Source organism: Sminthopsis crassicaudata, chromosome 3, assembly GCF_048593235.1.
Source record: "Sminthopsis crassicaudata isolate SCR6 chromosome 3, ASM4859323v1, whole genome shotgun sequence".
In the NCBI taxonomy this organism is placed as follows: Eukaryota; Metazoa; Chordata; class Mammalia; order Dasyuromorphia; family Dasyuridae; genus Sminthopsis; species Sminthopsis crassicaudata.
The window spans coordinates 329,063,155-329,086,546 of record NC_133619.1 but is presented as its reverse complement, the minus strand read 5'-3'; the positions used below and the strand labels follow the sequence as shown (position 1 = coordinate 329,086,546).

The 23,392-nt window shown below is 33.4% G+C and overlaps 1 protein-coding gene across 1 annotated transcript in view; it reads right to left on the bottom strand.

Moving 5' to 3' along the window:
• STXBP5L (syntaxin binding protein 5L) overlaps positions 1-23,392 on the bottom strand; it is a 420,610-nt gene that overhangs the window by 163,530 nt on the left and 233,688 nt on the right. The window contains 3 exon segments of the mRNA XM_074301345.1: positions 3,031-3,103; positions 7,904-8,058; positions 13,629-13,707. Of these exon segments, the coding sequence (XP_074157446.1) occupies positions 3,031-3,103; positions 7,904-8,058; positions 13,629-13,707 (307 nt within the window).

The following is a 23,392-nucleotide window of genomic DNA, read 5'->3' as shown; positions in this document are numbered from 1 at the left end:
AGGAACAAGTGTTGGTGGTGGCAAGATAAAAAGGATACAACTATGATAAATGGATTGCTTTAAAAATGAAACATAGGAGATTTGGGGTAATGTAAGAGGCTTATTCTAGCCCTTGAGGGGGAGGGGAATGAGGAATTACTGAATAGAGAAACAACCACTAAAAGATGAAACTGTAGGTATGTAGACAAAAAAAAATGATGAATGCCTGGACTAGGTTGATGGCTTAAAAATGGAAATGAGAGATACATTCAAGAAACTTTAGAAAGAAGGAATTGGAAGTACCTCCTAAGTGATTTGATACAGGGTAGTGGGAGTGCTTAAGGATATAGTGTTATTGAAAATGGTTCCAAGTACAGAGAATAGTCTACCTCTCAGACCTGTGGAGGAGGAAGGAATTTATGACCAGAGGAGAACTAGAGACCATTATTGATCACAAAATAGAAGATTTTGATTACATCAAACTAAAAAGTTTCTGTACAAACAATACTAATGCAAACACGATTAGAAGGGAAGTAACAAATTGGGAAAATATTTTTAAAAGTAAAGGTTCTGACAAAGGTCTCATTTCCAAAATATATAGAGAACTGACCCTGATTTATAGGAAACCAAACCATTCTCCAATTGATAAATGGTCAAGGGATATGAACAGACAATTCTCAGATGATGAAATTGAAACTATTTCCACTCATATGAAAGTGTTCCAAATCACTACTGATCAGAGAGATGCAAATTAAGACATCTCTGAGATACCACTACACACCTGTCAGATTGGCTAAGATGACAGGAACAAAGAATGATGAATGTTGGAGGGGATGTGGGAAAACTGGGACACTGATACATTGTTGGTGGAGTTGTGAAAGAATCCAACCATTCTGGAGAGCAATTTGGAACTATGCCCCAAAAGTTATCAAACTGTGCATACCCTTTGACCCAGCATTGCTGCTATTAGGATTATATCCCAAAGAAATACTAAAGAGCGGAAAGGGACCTGTATGTGCCAAAATGTGGCAGCTCTTTTTGTAGAAGCTAGAAACTGGAAGATGAATGGATGTCCATCAATTGGAGAATGGTTGGGTAAATTATGGTATATGAAGGTTATGGAATATTATTGCTCTGTAAGAAATGACCAGCAGGAGGAATACAGAGAGGCTTGGAGAGACTTACATGAACTGATGCTAAGTGAAATGAGCAGAACCAGAAGATCACTGTACACTTCAACAACAATACTGTATGAGGATGTATTCTGATGGAAGTGGATATCTTCAACATAAAGAAGATCCAACTCACTTCCAATTGATCAATGATGGACAGAAATAACTACACCCAGAGAAGGAACACTGGGAAGTGGATGTAAATTGTTAGCACTACTGTCTATGTACCCAGGTTACTTATACCTTCGGAAGCTAATAATTAATGTGCAACAAGAAAATGGTATTTACACACATATATTGTATCTAGGTTACTATTGTAACACATGTAAAATGTATGGGATTGCCTGTCATCGGGGGGAGGGAGTGGAGGGAGGGAGGGGATAATTTGGAAAAATGAATTAAAAAAAAAAAAAAGAAAGAAAGAAAGAAAATGGTTCCAAGTGAATTGGGTGGGAAAAGAATATTGCCATTGAAATTTGGAAAGGATGATTATTTAGAGGGGTAATATGATAAACCAGTTTTTGAAAGTTACAATACATACAGCTGTTATGTCACTGATGTATAATAATCCTACAGATCCAAAAATATAAGAAAAAGCAGTAGGTGATGGTGATTGAGAAACAAATTTACTTGTTTGTATATGGTAGCTGAAAGTATGTGGATGGATGAGTTTTCTGAATAAGTAAATATAAAGTGTTAATATAAAGGATTTTTGATGATGTTAACAGATAATTAGATTACAAAAAGGGAGTGTGCAAAAGAGTCACAGAAAAACCAATTTGGAAAAATGAGGAAAATTAGAATAGTATAATAGAAACCAATGGAAGAAAGCATTTTAAGAAAAAAATGCATAAATCAGAACTTATGAAGAAAATATAAGTTCAGTTTTTGAAAAAAAAAAGGATAGAGCTAGAATTGGAGGAACTAGGCTAAGATAAAGTTACATCTATCAATATAATAATGCAGACATTGTGCTGCTATGAATACAAAACTTGATTCAAGACATGCTACAAATTAGTACAAAGGAGAACTCAGATTGGATTCTTCACCACAGAAAAGGATTTAGATTCACATGTGGACTTCAGTAAAATCTATTATCTAAGAGAATAGATCTTTACTATTCTATCGTGCAGGGTACAAAGGTTCATAAGTTTCTAATCCACTACCACTTAAAATGAAAATATGTGACAGGGAGAATATATGTTAGTATGAAATTCACTACTTCTGATACAAAGAATAGACCTCTAGATCTATTTGGAGAACATTTAGTGCCTACTATGCAAATTCCTGGAGAATAAAAAGCTTCTCTTCTCTCCAATTCCCCAACCTCAACTTCTTCTCATTGTTAGGTATTATAATATTATTATATCTTTAAGTAGAAAAACTATTAATAATGTATTATATATATAATACAACTCCTGGAATTGTATTCTTTTATCAACAATTCCCCAATCTCAACTCCTTTTCATTGTTAATTTGTCTATTTAAATATACAATATCTTTATAGCATATACATTAGTTTTTCTGTCATCAGACATATATATGTATATATGAATATGTATATATATATATATATATATATATATACATCCCTAATAAAATATATGAAGTGACAAAGACATTATCTATCTCCTGTGTTCTTAATCTTCAAATAAAATCCTTTCTCTACACTGCTTTTCTAGCTAGTTACAAATTCCCTAAAATATATTGGGATTTTTCATTTCCAAGCAATTTGGACCTATTTCCAAAATTTTGAGTAAAACGTGTTCATGAAAAGGTTTTTAATATTAAAAGAAAGATGATTCTTGTCAAAAGTCCTTGACTACTTTAAATTATAATGAAAATCAGATTAAAAATCATCTGCACATGTGGAACTTACTTGCTTTGTGTCAGGTCAACTACAATTAGATCTTTCTCCAGAAGCACTACTACAGCATAAGGTTCTTGAAATTCTAAAAATAAATACACAAGCAAAGAAAAATGGCAAGCTTTCATATTAGATATTTTTTTTTACTGCTACCACTAAAGTTTAATCCCTTAATATTTTTAAAAATTTCATTTACATCAAAATCAGAATGACTCAAAGGTTAAAGGAAAATTTGGGGATCATAATTATTTCTTTTAAATTCATTTAGTGGTTTAAGGTTGTCACTGTAGATGTGAAGAATTTTGTGGAGGGTTTCATAAACATTGGATGTTGTTAGAGATAAAACACTAAAATAACCTGAATGGGTGAGATAGTCACCATTTATATTTATTTACATCTTACCTTCCTCCTAGCATTTAGACTTTACCAACAAAATAAAAAATGTCCCATGTATATGAAATGTGATATGTCCACTTGGCTGAGGTGGTCATTAATTTTCTTGATCCTATATCCAAATTACTTCATTAGATTTTAGCATGTATTTTCTGAGTACCTGCTACTGATTAGTACATACGGCTAAAATGAGCAGAGTTAAGTGAAGGTTTAGGATGATAAAAATAGCTCCTTATATTTGCAATATATAAAAGTCTCTCTTTTATAATGTAATAATTCATTAATTAAGCCATTACTTATTTATTTATTTTAGTATGGCATGGTTTTGTGATTAATTCATTAAAATTAAGCATTTATATTTTTCGGAGCTAATAATATAAACTAATTACATAATTACAAATATCTGATATCTAAATTTTTCACTGTTTTTCTTGATTACTAGCTTATATTGTCCTGATTAATGCTGACTAATATTCCCTTAATTATTGTGTCTTTCCCCCCAAAAGATTTTATTTGAAAAAAGAATACAAGGCAATTATTGGATTTCTACAATTGTGTATACACCTTTATTATACTTTCTGAAACTTCCCAAGTAGTCTATAATCAGAATTCAACATTTAAAGCAAATCATTCATTTGGTTGAGCCTTTAAGAAAAAGACATTCATAGATTTTATAAATCAAAGTGATTGTTATCTCTTAAAAATACTGAGAATATTATACAATTTCAACATTAGACATAGAAGTCTAAAGAAATAACTTAGAAGTCAGTGTGCCTTGACTGCCTATTTCTCTCTGTGATTGAGAGTCTTTTTTTGTTACCCAGATACTAACAAGGATACCTTGTCTTTTTTTTTTTTAAACCAGTTTTTGCCTTTATTCATTTGATGAATGAATGAATTCATTTATTTAATATCTTTACAAAACAACATCCTATGCAACATTTTCCCTATATAATCAACAGTTCAAACATATGTATATATATATATATATATATATATATATATATTTGTGAATACCATGGATAAATTTCAGAGTAGAGTCATAACCTGGAAAGAAAATCTAAAACTAAAATACTCATGGAATCACAAATCTCAACTATAGGAAGAAAGTAAGCTAACTCCGTGAGTACTGCAATTCTAACCTAGTCCAGGAAGCTCCTAGAATCACAAAGGCTTTCAAAGTCCAAATTCTACAAAGTATTTCTTGGTTTTGTCCAAAGAAATGGGATCTTTGGTGTTATTTTAGAATTCAAAGATATGAACTAAGTCCTATAATGAAGTAATTCTTGGGCATTCATTTTAAGAATAACTGTGGATTGCTACAAAGAAAATGAATATACTGTTGAATACCCTAACGACTACTCTAAGGCTATAAAATCAGCTTTTGACTCCTTCTTCTTGTCCCGTTAGTTTCTTTCATTACTATCTGAGCATTACCTGTGAGTACATATATCACTATGTATGAATATGTGAGTGTATTGTGCCTAGATCTACATGACAAAGCAAATTCTTATGAAAAGTGAAAAATTCTGTCAACATTCGATATCTGTTTACTTGAAACAAAGCATATGGAAACAAACATATTATAGTGGAATGACCACTAATTTTGGAGTGAAGAGACTTGGAGTTCTGGTGTTTTGCCAGTAAATTACTGTAAGTCTCTAGGAAAATTATTTCATCCCACATGGGCATCAATTTTCTTACTTGTAAAGCAAGTAGTTTGCTTTAAATTATTATGTTCTCCTAGATCTAAAATGCTATGTAACTGAAATTTGGAGACATGTGACTGAACCATCACTAAGCATTAAGTGCCTACTATGTTCCCTAAAGGAGCCTACATTATAATGGGAGAGATGACATATAAACAATTAGACCAGACACCTTTTGATCTATGGATCCCGTGTCAAAGTAATGTCTTTAAGTTTATAGTTTAAAATACATAGGATTATAAGAGCCCCATTATACTGAAATATAGTCATAAAAAAACCCAGGTTAATTACTCCTAATAAGTGTATATAAGATACATAGAGTAGATGGGATCATTCTGATAGATGAAAATACCACTTTAATTATGTTCCCTCCTTTTTATCCCCACACATTTTGAAGCACTAACTAATAATTTTTCTTCCTTTTCCCCTCTACTATTCACTAAATTTATTGGTTTGAGAACAATAGTCAAGGCAATATAAACTCATGAGATTATTATTTTATGGTTAAATTATTATAAATATCTAAAACTTGTCCTGGAAGGATGCAAAGTTACCTTAAACTATTTCTTTTGTATTGTTTTAAGCTGTAAAACACAAGTATCAGTTCTTTGCACTTTCATGCCTGAAAAGCATTTGATTCTCACTTTGCTTTTCAGAAAGCTCATCTCTTACAAAAAAAATTCAGTTATAATCTGACTTACCCTTAAATCCATGAGACTTTATATTTCCTTTGTATATGTTCTTATATTTACTTATCTATGTATGTGTCAGGTCCTCCTAATACAATGTAAACTCTTGAAGGAAATTTTTTTGTCTTTATCTCCAGCACTGAGCACCACACTTGCCATAGCAGGCACTTAATAAATGTTTTTTGAAGAATGAATGGATAGTCCCCATATCTCTCTGATGGAAGTGTTATTTGTATGGCCTGAAGGAGACTCTATCTGGAATTAAATCTTTATGTCACCCTGGCACCTTCTAATGGATACATGCATGCAACACAGCTAAAACTAAATTAATCTCTCCCCTCTCAAACAATTTTATGACTTGTTAATTGGAAACACAATTCCACCAGTCAGCCACACTTGAAAAGAAATCATCTTTTGATTCATCTAATTTATTATAGGTTCCCAGTCAGTTTTCAATTTTTTTTTAATTTTTTCTTATCTCTTGCATTCCAATCCTTTCTTTCCATTTTTATCATTATCTCAAGTGAGGCATGAATCATGTGATGCTTCAGGATTTGAACAGGTGCCTCACTTACTCTCTTCTCTTTTAATCTCAAACTTATCCTTCAAGTTTCTGCCATATTAGTCTTCTTAAGTTCCACTTTCACCATGGTCCTCCTCAAACAATAGATCTTCATTTCCTATTAATAAAGTCATAGTTTTATAGGATCATAACATTAGATTTGGAAGGGACGTCAGAGTCTACTTAGTTCAACTTCCTCATTTTACAGAAGAGAAAATGGAAAATGTGAGACAGATTTAGTGACTTACCCAGTGGACACACAGCTCTTAAATGTGTGAGGAAGGATTGGATGAAGTTCTTCCTCACTCATAGTATATAATACTTTATCCACTGTGCTACATAACTCACTAAATCCTCTGTGATCTAGTTTCAATCTACTTAATTAAACAGCATATTTCCAATTAATCTCTACTATCTATTCAAATCAGGATGGTACAAAGAATTTACCTGATTGTTCCATCTTTCTACCTCTGTCTTTGCTCATGCTGAATGTTTCCTTTCTGCTCTTCAAATCCTACCCATTCTTCAAGGCCAAGGTTCATCTTCCACCTGCTCCAGAAAACCTTCACTTATTTTCCTATTTTATGAATTCCTATAATACTTACATTTTATTCTACATGACTTGGAACCTAAATATTTAGCTTATAGTGTTGGGTTAGCATTTCTCATGTTTGTCTTATCTCCCCCTAACTGGACTGAAAGATTTTTGAGGCCAAATACCATATCTTATATGTTGGTATTTTATAAAATGTATACTTTTAGCACATTTCTAAGCTTATAGCAAGCGCTCAATAAATAATTGTTAGCTGATTAAAAATTAGCATCATACTTTTTTGAGGGTTTGTAGCCTTCTAAACTCTGAAAAATAAAAAGAGCTGCATAAACCAGTTTTTTCCTGCAAAAATGTACTTCTTTTTCAATGTGAATTTGAAGAGTTGTATGATAAATCTATACATCAAAATCACAATGAATCTGAAGGGGTGTATGATAAATCTGTACATCAAGATCACAACTGTGTATCAGTAAACAAAAAAAAAAATTGCTAGAGGTGCTGCAGTCACATCTGTTGTAAATCCAGTAGTGAGAGAGATGTGACTGTAGCACCACAACAGTTCCGGAGTCCTGACATCTGGTAAGTGCTTTAAACTTTGACTGGCCCTGAGACTGGGCAGGTAGAGGTGGACTGGGAAGGGCTGCTATAAGGTCTCAATTTCCTCCAAGTGATTTTGCTTCAGGACCCCTACCAGACTCTCCCAGCTCAGCTTCCACCATCCCTATCAAAGTTTCAAGCACTTACCTGATGTTAGCACTTTGGAGCTCCAGGAATGCTGTAGCCGAATCTATCTCACTTCTAGTTGGGTAATGAGACACAGCTGCAGGCCCTGCTCCAGCATCAGCAGCTCACAGCATTGTATTCACAGTGATGTCAGCTGCCAAAACTGAAAATATTTAAGCTTTACTGTGTTGGAAATATGAAGTAATATTCATAATTAAGTAATATTTTCAATAGTAATAATATTTTTTCAACTTACCATTTGGGTAGGGTGTTTCACAAAGAGTTAGAAACTCAACAATAGGGTGATCCATTTCAAGAACTGTGATTGATTTTCCATGCATGATGGTCAAACTTGGTCTTCTACAAGCTTTGTCATAGGCCAGTCCACCAGAAAAGATTATAAATGGTTCACTATATAGAAAAAAGGGGTCAATAAGAATGGAGAATCTTAAGATGACACCCACTCATTCATGGGGCCGGAACAACAAGAAGATAAAGGGTAGGCTACAGGAAGTTATTTGGTAGGTACCCCTGGCTCAATAATATTCCCTATAAGCCATTTTTGGTATTTCTTTCTCCTCTCATTTGTGTTGAGACTGAAATTTCTACTGTTAGCATCACAAATAAGTAGATCAACTGCTAATAGTGTGCTGATTCTAGAAGAGTGATCAGTGAGAAGGAAAAATAGCACAAAAAAGCAAATTTATCTTAATTCCTAGGGTTTTTTAAGATTTAACTCTATTATACTGATTCAACTCAATCTTCAGATTTCTATTAGATTGCTAGATATTGACACAAGCAATGAAATGTAAACAGGATATTAATAGATTATTTAAAATTTGCACAACAGTTTATGATCCCTCATTTCTCTTTTTCCATATAATACCAATGTAGGATCATATATGTGTATATATGTGCATTTTTGCACACACAGAAAATAATAAAAAATGAAAAATAAGCTGAACATCAAATAGTAATTTCTTTTGGATTACAATATAACCTCAATTTCTTTCTTTGTAAGCTGGCTATTTTTTCAGTACAATTTTTGTGTATGAAATATATAGAATTTTAGGATATTTTTAGCAATTCTTTAAAGAATTTCATTCCATCTCACTTATTCAACTTGAGTATTCACTTACCTCTGGGGACTATAGTAATTAATAGTAAATTAATTTCATTCTGCAGAATTTTTTCTAACTATATCATGGTATAGATATTACAATACCAATACTAATAGGAATAGCTGCTACTCCTGTTATATTTCTAACAAGTAAAAAGCCTTTATTAAAATCTTGTTATAATGTAAGATAAATTGTTTATGTTCCTTATATATCTGTCATACTACTGATGCCAACCTAAGTATTTAATTTAAATTTAATCTGCTTTAATTTTGTATTAAGTAGTAAAATATCTCAATGGAAGCTAATTAACCAATTGATAGATTTTTATTTTTTTTTTGCTGAGGCAATTGGAGTTTTGATTTGCCCAGGGTCACATATCCAGGAAATGTTAAGTGTTTGAGACCATATTTGAACTCAGGTCCTCCTGACTTCAGTGCTAATACTCTGCACTACGCCAACTAGCTACCCCCAACTGACAGATTTTAAAACACTAAATTAAAGTGAAGATGATAAATTTTCTGAAAGTTTTTATTTAGACAAACAATTCACATTTTTAAGTCAGGAAGATTTGGTTTCAAGTCCTGTCTTATATACACACTGACAAAATACAATTAGCAAATCATTTAACTTCAGACTCTTCTCTAAGACTATAAATTGGAAAGCAAACAAAAGATTTACCCTGGAAAAGGGAATTTCCTCACCAGGATTTTCCTACTCCAATTAAATCAGAGACCAGTTACAAGAATACTACAATACTATGAACAGACAATTCTCAGAGGGAGAAATTGAAACTATATCCACTCACATGAAAGAGTGTTCCAAATCACTACTGATCAGAGAAATGCAAATTAAGACCACTCTGAGATACCATTACACACCTGTCAGATTGGCTAAGATGACAGGAACAAATAATGATAAATGTTGGAGGGGATGTGGGGAAATTGGGACACTAATACATTGCTGGTGGAGTTGCGAAAGAATCCAGCCATTCTGGAGAGCAATCTGGAATTATGCCCAAAAAGTTATCAAACTGTGCATACCCTTTGACCCAGCAGCGCTACTACTGGGATTATATCCCAAAGAAATACTAAAGAGCGGAAAGAGACATATATGTGCCAAAATGTTTGTGGCAGCTCTTTTTGTTGTAGCTAGAAACTGGAAGATGAATGGATGTCCATCAGTTGGAGAATGGTTGGGTAAATTGTGGTATATGAAGGTTATGGAATATTATTGTTCTGTAAGAAATGACCAGCAGGAGGAATACAGAGAGGCCTGGAGAGACTTAAATCAACTGATGCTGAGTGAAACGAGCAGAACCAGAAGATCACTGTACACTTCAACAACAATACTGTATGAGGATGTATTCTGATGGAAGTGGAAATCTTCAACATAAAGAAAAGCCAACTCACTTCCAGTTGATCAATGATGGACAGAGGTAGCTACATCCAGAGAAGAAACACTGGGAAGTGAATGTAAATTGTTAGCACTAATATCTGTCTGCCCAGGTTACATGTACCTTCGGATTCTAATGTTTATTGTGCAACAAGAAAATGATATTCACACACATGTATTGTACCTAGACTATATTGTAACACATGTAAAATGTATGGGATTGCCTGTCATCGGGGGGAGGGAATAGAGGGAGGGGGGGTAATTTGGAAAAATGAATACAAAAAAAAAAATAAATAAAAAAAAAAAAAAAAAAAAAGAATACTACAATACTACAAACATCAGCTACCCAGAAATAAGAATAGAACAACTGTAAGAATATTCACAGAGTAGTTTACAAATGCAATAGAACAATAAATGCAAGAAATAAGGATGGAATGAAGATATAAATTGAGATTTTTCAAAGATGAATTAAAAAAAGACAAATGAGTATATAAGTTGCCTAGAAGAAATAATAGAAAACCTCACTAAAACAACAGATACAGAAAAACTGTGGCAGATTTGGAACTAAAAATGCAGAGAAGGAACAAAGAAGAGCAGAACAAAATCAAATAACAGCAAAAATGGAAGCATAAGGATGACTTAGCTATAATGGAAAGCCAATGATTTTTAAACAATAGTGTCAAATTCAAACAGAAAGAGTTCCCTTTAGGCCACATTGACTTAGAAAATCACAAATTAACATCTATATTGCATTTTTATTTATTTTGCCAAATGTTTCCCAATTACATTTTAATCTGGTTGCGATCCACTCTTTTGTCTCTGATCTTAAACACAGAGATGGTGGAAACAGTCTAGAGACTTTCTATCAGTCAGATAACTCTGAGCAACTTGATAGAAAAAGAAAAAGATTTTCCAAAAAGGAAGAAATCTGAATCATTCCAATTAAGGAAATCAGAGGTGAGCAGGGAATTTCATATGTAAATTAATCAAAGAAAAGGAATTTAAGAAACACAAACAAATCGCATTCTATAATTAAAAAATATTAAATTACATATGAGTATTTATATGTTACAAGAAGGAAATAAGGCTATTGCTTTAGAAGTCTTATCTAGGGTCATTGCCAAAATAAGATAAAGAATTTATGGGTAAAGATAATGTAGGAAAAGCAGATAAAATTATCCCAGAAGAGAGAAAGGAGAAAAAAGAATGAATATTTCTTAGAATGAAATGCCACAGTTGTTGTCAATTCAAACAAAAAGGAAAGGCGAGGAGATTGGTATCTGGAAGGCAAGAGAAAGAAAGAAGACAAGAAAGAGAAGGGAGCCAGCAAAGAAAGAAGAAATTCAGGAAGGCAGGAAGACAGGAAAGAAAGAAGAAAGGAAGGAAGGATGATAGAAAGGAAAGTGAGGAAAGGGAAAGGAAAAGGAAAAGGAAAGGAAACAAGGAAGGAAGGGAAGGAGGGAAGAAAGAAGGAAGAGAAAAAAAAAGAAATAAAAGAGAAAATACAGTCAAGGATCTGGCATAGAGCTGGGCAAAGGGAATAGTATTAGGGGAAAGAAAATGGGAAAAGTTCTTTTTTTCGAAAAAGAATCAAAACAGGCTGCAAATACCTAAATGTTGATTTATATATTGTTGTACATGACATTTATCTAATTTAATGTTTTATTTAGATCTTGATCTTTGGGTTTTTTTACATGCACACTGTTATAATCACTGTGTATTTTCTCACACTCCATCAGTTAACATTAGTTTTCCCAATGGTTTGTCATATTCATTATGAGGTACGATAACATTCTATTTAGCACAATTTGCTCAGCTTTCAATCAATGAGCACCTAGGGTTTTTCATTAGTTTGTTTTTTACAATTTTTTTCCTAACACACACAAATGCTGTTGTAAGAATATTGGCACATCAAGCATATGCTTTACAACTCACTGAAATCTAGTAATATAGTAATTTAAAACATGATTTTAGCAAAGAGATATCTTTCCATAGTGACTTTTAATATCTGCTCTTTAAATCTGGGTCATTCAACCAGTTTTAAATTCACTTAACTATACTATCATCTGGTCCAAATTTAGGGCATTTTCTGAGAAGATAGCTTCAAAGAATCTAGGCAAACTCTGTCTCCTGATCTACCAGTGTAATAATGCTGACAGAAAATGAAAATGAAGTTAGTTTGGCACAGTCTACTCTTTATGAGACCATATTTTTCAGGAACCAATATTAAAATCACTAAAATGTTAGTTATCTGCTTCTTTACTTTTGAAAACTAGGACATTTGTCTTTCTATCCTATGAAACTTTTCCCTTTCTCTACAATTTTTCAAAAGAATACTGACAATAGGGGCAGCTAGGGGGTGAAGTGGATAGAGTACCCCCTGAAGTCAGCAGGATCTGAGTTCAAATCCAGCCTCAGACACTTAACACTTCCTAGCTGTGTGACCTTGGGCAAATCACTTAACCCCAATTGCCTCAGCAAAAAAAAAAAAAAAAAAAAAAAGAAAAAAAAAAAAAAAAATATATATATATATATATATATATATATATATATATATATTTATATATATATTGACAATAGCTTAGCAATCACTTTCTTATGTATGTTTTTCACAGTTCTGCTTTTCTGTGCCTTCATTCTTGATGGCCAATTTTGCCCAAAAATGTCTTCTCTCCCTTTGGTCAACTCACATTTTATTCATCCTTCAAGATATAGTTCAGGTCCCAGCTCTCAGTGAAGTTTTTCCTTGACCTCCATCTTAATAGAGATATTTTGATCTCTATCTTAATTTATTTTCTATTTAGTAGCTGGGGCAAACGTTTTTTAGAATTTTAAAATAACTGATTTACATGGCATTATCTCAATCACAGTTTCTTGTCTTATCATAGGTCTTGTTTCTTCAAATGTATTGCAAATTCCTTGTGGATAACAGATTATTTCCTTTTACCTATTAATACCTAGAATAATGTTAGGCACAAAATAAGTTAGGCAGTATTCAATGTGTATTTATTGGTTAATTGATTTTTATAATCTACCTGTCACTAATACATTGTCACCTAATGCTGTGTCTGGTTACTCATTTAATAGGTTAACTTAATAGTTTAACACTTATGGGTACTCATTGTGTGTTGGTTGATTGCTAGGATGAATTGATCTCATATTTATTTAAACTTAAAAGAAAATGCTAGTATTGATAAAATAATAAAATAATCAATATAATAATGTCCATTATTAACTAATGAGAATCAGATGTTTAAAGTCAGTTACAGTGTAAACATAATTAAAATGCTGCAAAATTAAAAATAAAACATTTATAATTTATTTACTTATGTTAAGTATTTTTTAAAACTCATAGACAATAGTGAAAACTTCTTTACTATTATATTTTACATCTTTTATTTTGTACACAATTCTCAATGCATCTTCCTTTTCTCTCCTTAACATAAACACAGATGTAAAAACACATACCTGTTCCTACAGGTCTTGTACTCAACTTTAAGAATTGGTTTACAAGACTCAGGTTTTCTTCCATCTCTCTGACTTTTTCCTAAAGAAAGAAAAGGATTTTATTAAACTTTAAAAATTCTGATTACAGTGAATACAAAAAAAAAGAAACTAAAGATATATAATGAAAAGGTAATAATGTAGTTAAATATATGATATAGAATCAGAGAATTTTAGATCTGAAAAGGAACTTTGACACATAATAATAATCATATACATAATTGAGGCTAAATCTGTATCCAGCTTCTGAACCAATTAATCATTGGTTGAGGGTTTTTTGTTTGTTTGTTTGTTTTGTTTTTTAAACTGCCCTAAAGTTCAAGCATATTAGCTGTGTACTATATCTAATTGTGCTTTTCATCTTATGGAAATTGCATTACTCTTACTCTCAGGGTAGCTAGTTGGTGTAGTAGATTGAACATCTGGACTGGTGTCAGGAAGATGTGGGTTCAGTGTGGCCTCAAACATTTGTGAGATATATGAATTTGGGCAAGTCACAACCTCTGTTTCCCTTAATTTCTTAATCTTAATCTTATTCCCCAAGATTGCAGAGAGGATCAAGTATAATAATACTTGTAAAGTATTTAGCACAGTGTCTGGCACTAATAAGCACTATAAATAAATATCATCTATTTCTGTTATTCCTAATCTCACCCCTCAAGCTATGTCATAAGTGTCAAGGCAAAGATAGCAACCACAGAATTGAGAATTTTGGCTATCCATCTAGAATCAAAATAAAGTATCCAAAGTAATTAATTATATACAATATCAATATTTAATATCAATCCCTTGAAAAGCTTTAGCCTACAAAAGAAATCCAACTTTAAAAAATTTCATAACTAAACCACTGATCTTATATTCAATCTTCATTAAAATGTAAATCTACTTGGGCAAGGAAGCAGAAGTTTTATAAGAATAAATAGTTTAAAAATAAACAAACAAAAGTTTCACAGAGGCTGTTTTTTTGCAGAAAATAATGGCTTTTTTCCCCCCCCCTGAGGCTGGGATTAAGTGACTTGCCCAGAGTCACACAGCTAGGAAGTGTTAAGTGTCTGAGACCACATTTGAACTCAGGTCCTCCTGACTTCAGGGCTGGTGCTCTATCCAGTATATCGCCTAGATGCCCCCAAAATAATGGCTTCTTAAAGGCAAAAAGAAATTATGACATGGGTTCTGTGGAATATGTGGAAATGTAATGAAAAGCCATCAACAATGTCAGAGGAGGAGTAATGTAACTATATTTGAATGAAATAGACAGTGACTACTCAAATTTGACACAAATTTTCAAACCCTTGACTTGGTTCATTTCTAATAAATCCCTATACTAATATCTTAATCTTTCATCATATTCTTCAGCTAATTCTGGGTCATTCTGAAAGGCTACAAAAGTATAAAACAAACTCTAGCCAGCCCTAACAAAGAAGAAAGGCATTAAATACAAACCCAGAAGTAAACTGTTATCTACCATATAAAAACTTGGTCAGTATGTGAATAATCTAATTATCTATTGCTTCCTATTGTTCTCTTTGACTTACTGCAGTTGACAATCTTTCCGTTTTCTTGAGAATTAGCTATCATGGTCCATAACCAAAAAACACTTTGGAATATCTGTCTTATTCAATAACGTTTACAGCCTAGAATTACTTCTCTGCATTAGTATGTCTCCATATTATCGCAGACACAATTTCATAATCAGGATGACCCAGTTTAGTTGAGCTACATGCCAAGATTTCTGTGGCCTCAGTTTATATTCTTCTGTTTTCTGCTGTTTTTATTTTGAGGTGAAGCTATTGCTAATTTTCTGCCATCCTACTCCATAATGTTTTACAAATTCTTAATGTTTCAGTTGACTGTTATGTCTCTCTACTTAGCAAAGAGATGAATAATCTGCTGTGACAGTTTTTGGATGTTTTGGATTTCTTCACTGAGGCCTTCATTTAAACTCCTCAAAAATGATGCAATATTATCTTTTATCAATTTTCCATTTTTCAGTATCAACAACTTGTTAAATAGATTGTGTTGGAAGCATAATTCTTTATAGTGTCTTCTCATTTTTATCTTATTGGTCATTGGGTAAAAAATATCTCACTTTTAGTGTTAAAAAATTGAATTAATGTTTATAGACACCCTTCCCTCAACCATATATTCTTAGCAGCCTCTGATACCTTTGATGTCAGTGCCATTGTCAGTGGCAGGGATAGAGAGACTTAGGAACATTTTCCTTTTATTTTATATGTACCCAAGGTCAAATCATCACTGAGTGGTCAACTTGCTAGTGATGAGCTTCCCTGTACTTATCTAGGCTGGCTTTTATATAATAGACAGTTTATTAGCCAATCCAGGCAGAGTTTACCCTCCACTAGAATTGCCCTTGAGAATCTAGGGACATTTCTTAATCAGGATGACCAAATCAATAAAGACATTTGTATTACAAATGAAACTAGAGGACAAAGAAACGGAGAGATGGTTAAATGGAAATTAAATTCTAAGATTCTACTTGGAGAATGAATAAAGAAATTGGTAATATTAGTTCTATCAGCCAAAGACAAGAGCCATCATAGAACAATTAGTCATTTTACTTTGCAGCATTCATCATGAGCATTAACAAAAAGAGTGTCATAAAGACAGCTTGGTATATAAGCACCAACAACTGTTACAGAGGATGATAAAGTAAGTAATACAAATTGTATAAAGCATAACTATATTCCATTTTGGTAAAACCATGAATCTGATTTTACTAATGTGGATATTCTTTCTAAAAGTATAGATTATAAACCATCTATGCTTACTCATTTATATCCTTTCACAATTCCTCCACAGAGAGTAACATTGAACATTTTGTGAATGTGGTGGATGTCTTTATCTAGATATCTTGACATTACTTGGATATATATGCTTTAACAATAAAAGTTGACAATATTCAGACTATCCATTGTTCATACTTCACTCTTATACCATGACTGACCAATTTGCATTTTTGGTCATCTACATGTTTCTTAAACTGTGGTTAATGATCACACATGAGGTCTTGTAACTTAATGTGGAGTTTGCAAAATTATGATTATCAGTAAATATTTGACTTGTATATTTATATACCTAGGATCACACAGAAATTTCTTGGGCAAAAAGGGGTAATGAATGAAAAAAGTTTAAGAAGCCCTCATTTACATGTCTAATATCCTTTAGGCTATTGGTAATGTGATACAATCTACTCACATTTACTGTATATATAGAGCCCACTACTTTAATAATTAGGAGATCAGGGTATTCTTTGATTCACAGCCAAGTAATATCAATGAAAAATTATCAATGTGAAAATGGATGGACTTTGTTTCATAAAAAAATCTTGGGATCATTTAAAACATTGTATAATTTCTTAAATGCAACACGGTTGATTATGATCTTATTTAATTGTAGACTTGTTTCATTTTACTAATATGAGCAGTAGTACTATGCATTATTTTTTCAAATGAAAAATAGTCTAGACTTTTGGTCTAGGTTTTTTCAATTGAAAAATAGTCTAGACTTTTAGTCTAGGTATTCTTTCTCTGATTCAATCAGTATCACTGCATGTCATATTAATTCTAAAATTGCAACATGATTCAGGAAAGATGTGACTGATAATTTTGTTCAGTTAAGATCCAGAAAAATTCTCACCAGGATCTTTATCTTAAAAGTTCCTTCACTACATGATACTCCTATCCACTACTGCCATTGATTTTTGCAACCTTGGCCACTCCAGGCAAAATATTATGGAAGAAGGCAGAAGAGTGAAGTGGCTGCCCTTGTTATATGTTGCCCAGGATTATAGGCCTCCACAAAATAATGTTCTTGGTTGCAAAAGCCCAAACCCTGTTCTGATCAACCAAGGAGTTTTACCTGGAGATTGAAAATGTAAAGTGAAACTTCATTCATCCTTCCTTGCTACACAACTAATGAGGGAAAATATTATTGCCAATAAAGAAGGAGGAAGATCCACATTGCTACCAACCCTAGTCCTGGATTCAGTCTTTCTCTGGGACTGTGGGACAGAAGAGTGAAATGGTTATCTCCTAATGGATCCTATTCAGGATGGGAGATCTTTTTTTATTACCTAACCTTTCCATCTGCCATTACCATTGATGTTCGTGCATTTTGTAGTTCTGAGGCTGCACTTGAAAGGCATCTTCACACCAAATTTCCAATTAGAATTTTGAATTCTAATTTGGTCTGTAAACTTCTCCACTTTTACTATTGTTGCTATCCCATTGTCCCATTGCCATTAAATTCTTATTTCTTTCTCTCCTAATCTATATAATTGAGTTATCACTCATATGTCAAACTCAATACTCCTTTACCTTAATATGTTTTTTATCCCACCTCTGATCTATATTCATCTCATGGCTCTCTCTCCCTAGTTAATGATTTTCTTTGCCTTCTCCTCTCAAAATTCCCCTGAAACATTCACTTTATAGGTCTCATTCATCCTAGAGTTTTCTCTCTCTCCAATTCCAATATTTTTCTAATGGAAATCTGTTTTATTCTGTATTATACTTTATTCCTTTTATTTTTAAATAATATTCTATTTTTTCCAATTATTTGTAAAAACAATTTTTAGCATTTTTTTTAAATTTTGAGTTCCAATTTCTCTCTCACCTTCTCCCTCCTTGAGATGTAAGCAACTTGATATAGATTATACATGTGCAATCATGGAAAATATTTTCATATTAATCATGTTGTAAAACAAAATACAAACAGAACCCCCTCCAAAATAAAGTATAAAAATATATGCTTGAATCTGCATTCAGATTTCATCAATTTTTTTTTCTTTGAAGGTGGATAGTATTTTTCATTATGAGTCCCTTGGAATTGTCTTGTATCAGTGCTTTGCTGAGAAAAGCTAATTCATTCACATCTGATCATCATATAGTATGAAATATACTTCATTGTGGCTACCCTCTTGTTAGTGCTAATACCTCCTTCTTTTATACTCTCTGACAAAATGTGTCAAGAAGAGATAGTCAAGAAGAAGAGATAGTTTACTTAAGTCATCTCCTCCCTGGCCACCCCTCCAATGCTGACCAAGTCTCACATATCACCAATAAACTAGCCCCAAGAAGAGCTAGTATATTCCTTATTCTTTACATCATTCTTCAACATGCAGCTCTTTACCTTGCTGCCATCTCTCCCTTCTTTGAAATTCACTCCATTGAGCTATATCATCCTGTTCAAATTCTTTTTGCTATCATTTAAAAATTCATCCTTTCTCTTTTCTTGATAAATTCAGCACTTGAATCAGCCTTCTTCATTTCCCCAACCCTACCTTTAAACTTGGTGATTTCAATATTCAAGATAATGACCCTTTGAACCAACCCTAGTTCATCTAGTAGGATACTACAGTATCCATCTCTACATCAGCCAGTTATAGAGGTGATCATGCTATACCATCAAAAAGCATCCCCATATGATCTTGTATTTGGAAATTGCTCTCACTTGTCATAATTTCCTAATTTATATTTCCTTTATTTCTTCATCTTTTTTAAACTATGAAGAAAAATCATCAGTAAATATGAATGGTACCATATTTAAAAAAAAAAAAAAGGAAGGAAAACAATTGTAAAGGAATCATGAGTCATTTACAAATAGCTTCAAAAACATATATTAAATTTAATATGCTTGTACCAATATTACTACTTGTCTGTACCACCTTTTGAATTTTATTCTTCTCTCTTCTGCATATTTTTATTTTTTTTATTTTTTTAATTTTTTTTTAATTTTTATTTTATTTTATAATAACTTTTTTTGACAGTACATATGCATGGGTAATTTTTTACAACATTATCCCTTGCACTTACTTCTATTCAGATTTTTTCCCTTCCTCCCCCAACCCCCTCCCCCAGATGGCAAGCAGTCTTATATATGTTAAATATATTACAGTATATTCTAGATACAATATATGTGTGTAGAACCGAATTTTTTCTTGCACAGGAAGAATTGGATTCAGAAGGTAAAAATAACAGTTTACATTCATTTCCCAGTGTTCCTTTTCTGGATGTAGCTGGTTCTGTCCATCATTAATCAATTGGAATTGGATTAGCTCTTCTCTATGTTGAAGAAATCCACTTCCATCAGCATACATCCTCATACAGTATCATTGTTGAAGTGTATAATGATCTTCTGGTTTTCTGTATATTTTAAAATGTTTCACTGACATTCATTTACTTTTTTCATTACCATTATTATTTCTCTTTACTCTCTCTTCTCTCAAATAAAACTCATAACTTACAGTAAATTAGTTTAGTCAATCTAATAAATTCATCATGTTGGTTATTGTAATGTTCTCTCTAAAATGTAATGTTCTCTTTTTTTGGTTTCCTTGGAGGGTCTCTGGAGGTCTTGGGAGCAGCCTTCGTTTTAGTTCAGTAATAACCACACAAGTACAGCCAGGTGTCCATATCCTTTATTATCTCTTTTAAGTCTTGTCCCTTTCCTGGGGCCTGGTTAGCTTTCTTGTAGTCCAGATCTTTTATTATCTCCTTCCTGGAACTGGGCAGATTTCAGGAGAGCCTTTCAGTCTGGTCTTGATCTTAGTGGGGGAAGTGCAGGAGTCCAGGCCAGCCACCAGAAAGATCAAAGATCGAATTGAATTGAATTTCTCTCCTTAGTTCTGAGAGCTTAAGCTCCTGCCACCAGTCCTTTGCCTTTTCTCCAAATGTCTCTGAATCTCCCTGGCTGAGGCTTCTAGCTCATATGCTCCACACTGAGTACAAACCAATCATTATATCATTAGGAAACCATCATTTGTTGTAGGATTAAATCAATGCTAAACTAGATTTAACCACTGTCTCCTCAATTCTACTTAGTACCTTGTTTCAAGTTCTGGCCCATGACATCTCCGTAAAGGATTAAAAAATCAATCATACTGAACCATGCTAAATTAGATAACTATTGTCTCTATCAATTCCACTGACTTAGTACCTTGTAAAAATCCTTTGTTTCCAATTCAGAGTTCTGGCCCATAGCATCTCCCGCTTTCTTTTGTTTTTAGAACATAGGTGGTCATGACCTCCCTTACTTCTCAAGGAGGTGAGAATTACCCCAAAAGAAGGTGATCACACCTACCCTGACTGCTCAAAAAAGGGGTGAAAACATCATAAAAGGAGGTGATCACACCCTCCCTCACACTCTTTGGAAGGAAAATTAAAACACCAAAGGAAATGGGAAATCAAATCAGATTAGCGGGTTTCTGAAGGGTCTCACTTTTAAAACAGGCATACACAAATCCAGCAATATGGGAGGTATTACACATAACTACATAAATTACATAAGCACATAGTAACACAGGCTAGTAGTGATGTAATAAATAACATGAATCAACATGAGGAATTATACATGTCCATAAGTCCTAGAAATAGTCTAAAATGAATCTATTGTCCATTACTTCATGTACCAGGAATCCAATAATTCCTGTAAGTTTTGAAGTCCTGCAATAGTCACCAACAATTTTTCATCTCAGGAAATCCAATGATTCCTGCTGGTTTTAAAGTTCTGTGACAGTCTCATTATCAGCTATGCCCTTTCAGTGTCAGATGTTTCTTAGGTCTTCTTTGTTTTGAAGTTTTTCTATTTTTCTAATTCTCTGAGCCAGGTGCTGTTGGCACCCATCTGATTCCTTCTCCATCTGTAGAAATACAAGCAAACCCTCTTCCCCAAGCAGTTAATCTATCTAGTCCCTTTTATTTACCACTTCCTAGATTTCTCCTCATCATCTGGCAATTCCATTGGAGCTGCTCACACTGGACACTGCCCTTCTGTTGGGTTAAAAAAAGCCTGTATTCTCCAATTGTAATCCCTTTCTGCTATCTGATTACTTTTCTGCTGATTGACCATGTAATCCCTTTTTCCCATCTGATTGATTTTTTGCTGATTGATCACATTAGAGTGCTGAACTTCTAAAGGTGTAACCTCAGCTGCCATCATGCCCCACCTGTCTTTTGTTTGTTATCTTGGAGCTGGGCCCCACCTCTCATTTCTCTGGGTCAATTTACATTCTGAGGTTCAGTGGAAGCCCTTGTGGCATTTTGGACATAGGGTTTTAGGTCTTCTTCTCTCACCCTGTCTTCTCATGCTATCTTTTTGCCTGTATTGAGCTCTCAGATGTCTAATTTTTCCATACTGAAAACACTGACGACTCTCTCTAGAAGTCAGTCCCTTGTCAAGAGGGACTATGTCTTCCCATATTCATCATAGTCTGGGTATAATAAGCACTTGTGCCCACTGTGGCACAGTGTCTTATGATCTCCTCTAAAGGAGCATCCTTGTGTAGTTCCTATGTAATTCTTCTGCAAACCTCATTAGTATTTTCCTTAGCCAGTTGTCTGATCATATTTCTTGTAGCTGCATTTTCTCCAATAGTTCTTGTGACCGCTGTTTGAGGCCACAAAATCAGCAAAAGGTTCATTAGGACCTTGCTTTATTTTTGTGAAGGCTTCCCCTCCATCTTTTCTTGGGAGGGAGCCCCAAGCAGTAGCAATTTGTTCATATGATGCTATGGGGTAATTATTTTGTGCTGAATGGTCGGCATACTGACCTTCACTTGCTAATTGGTCAAAGGTGATTTTTTATATTAACTCCAGTTTGCCTATTTCATTGGGGTTGTACCCTGCAAACTTCATTATACTCCGAAAGCCACAACAAGTTTTGTCCAGGTTCTAAACATGTCCTTACTATGGATTTCCAATCACTAGGGGTTAGGATTTCATAAGCTAAATTTTCTAATAACATCTTAACATAAGATGATGTAGCCCCATAAAGAGTGCAACCCTTTTTCAAATCCTTGATTTTTTCCAAAAGGAGTATATCTTCTCTTTTATTGACCTGAAGAGTCAAGCTCTTCAATCACAGGGTATGCTTCTATTAAATCAGATATATCCTGTCCTATCCCTGGGGATAGGGAATGCCCTAATTTCTCCTGCTATGAAGCACCACACTCAGAATTGTACTTAACTACATTCTTATCTGATTCTTCATCCTTTTCACCTAGTTTGTCTGGATCCTCCCTCTCCTGCTCTTTCTTCTTATTCCTTAGTCTATAACTTATAATATAATTTCTTAAAACCAATTGCATTAAATTATATGTATAAAGTGTTTTTTTGGAAATTGAGTCAGGTTCATTATCATTATAATATTCCCATAGTTGCTCTCCTCCTAATTTCCACTCATCTCGATCTAATTCTTTTTCCTTAGAGAACCAAGGAGATGTGTACTGTACTGTTTCTAAAAGTTCAATGATCTGCTCCCAAGTTACAATCAAACCTTGGTTTTTCATAAGTCTGACAATACTCTCTACACATTTTCATTGAATTGGAAAAGAAGGCTGTTTTCTAAACATCTGTCCCATTTCAGCTTTTGCACTACTTTAGCCCTTTACAAAGTTTCCTTCTTGTATTCACCATAATTTCTGGGTCAGGGAGACTTTTCCACTGAACTCAGGATCGTTTCAGCCTCACTTTTTTTGGATGCCAAAATGTAATGTTCTCTCTAAAATGTAATGTTTTCTTTTTCAGTTTCCTTGGAGGGTCTCTGGAGGTCTTGGAAGCAGCCTTTGTTTTATTTTAGTAATCACCACATGAGTACAGCCAGGCATTAAAGTCCAAATACTTTATTATCTCTTTTAAGTCTTGTCTCCTTTCCTGGGGCCTGGTTAGCTTTCTTATAGTCCAGATCTTTTATTATCTTTTTCCTGGGAC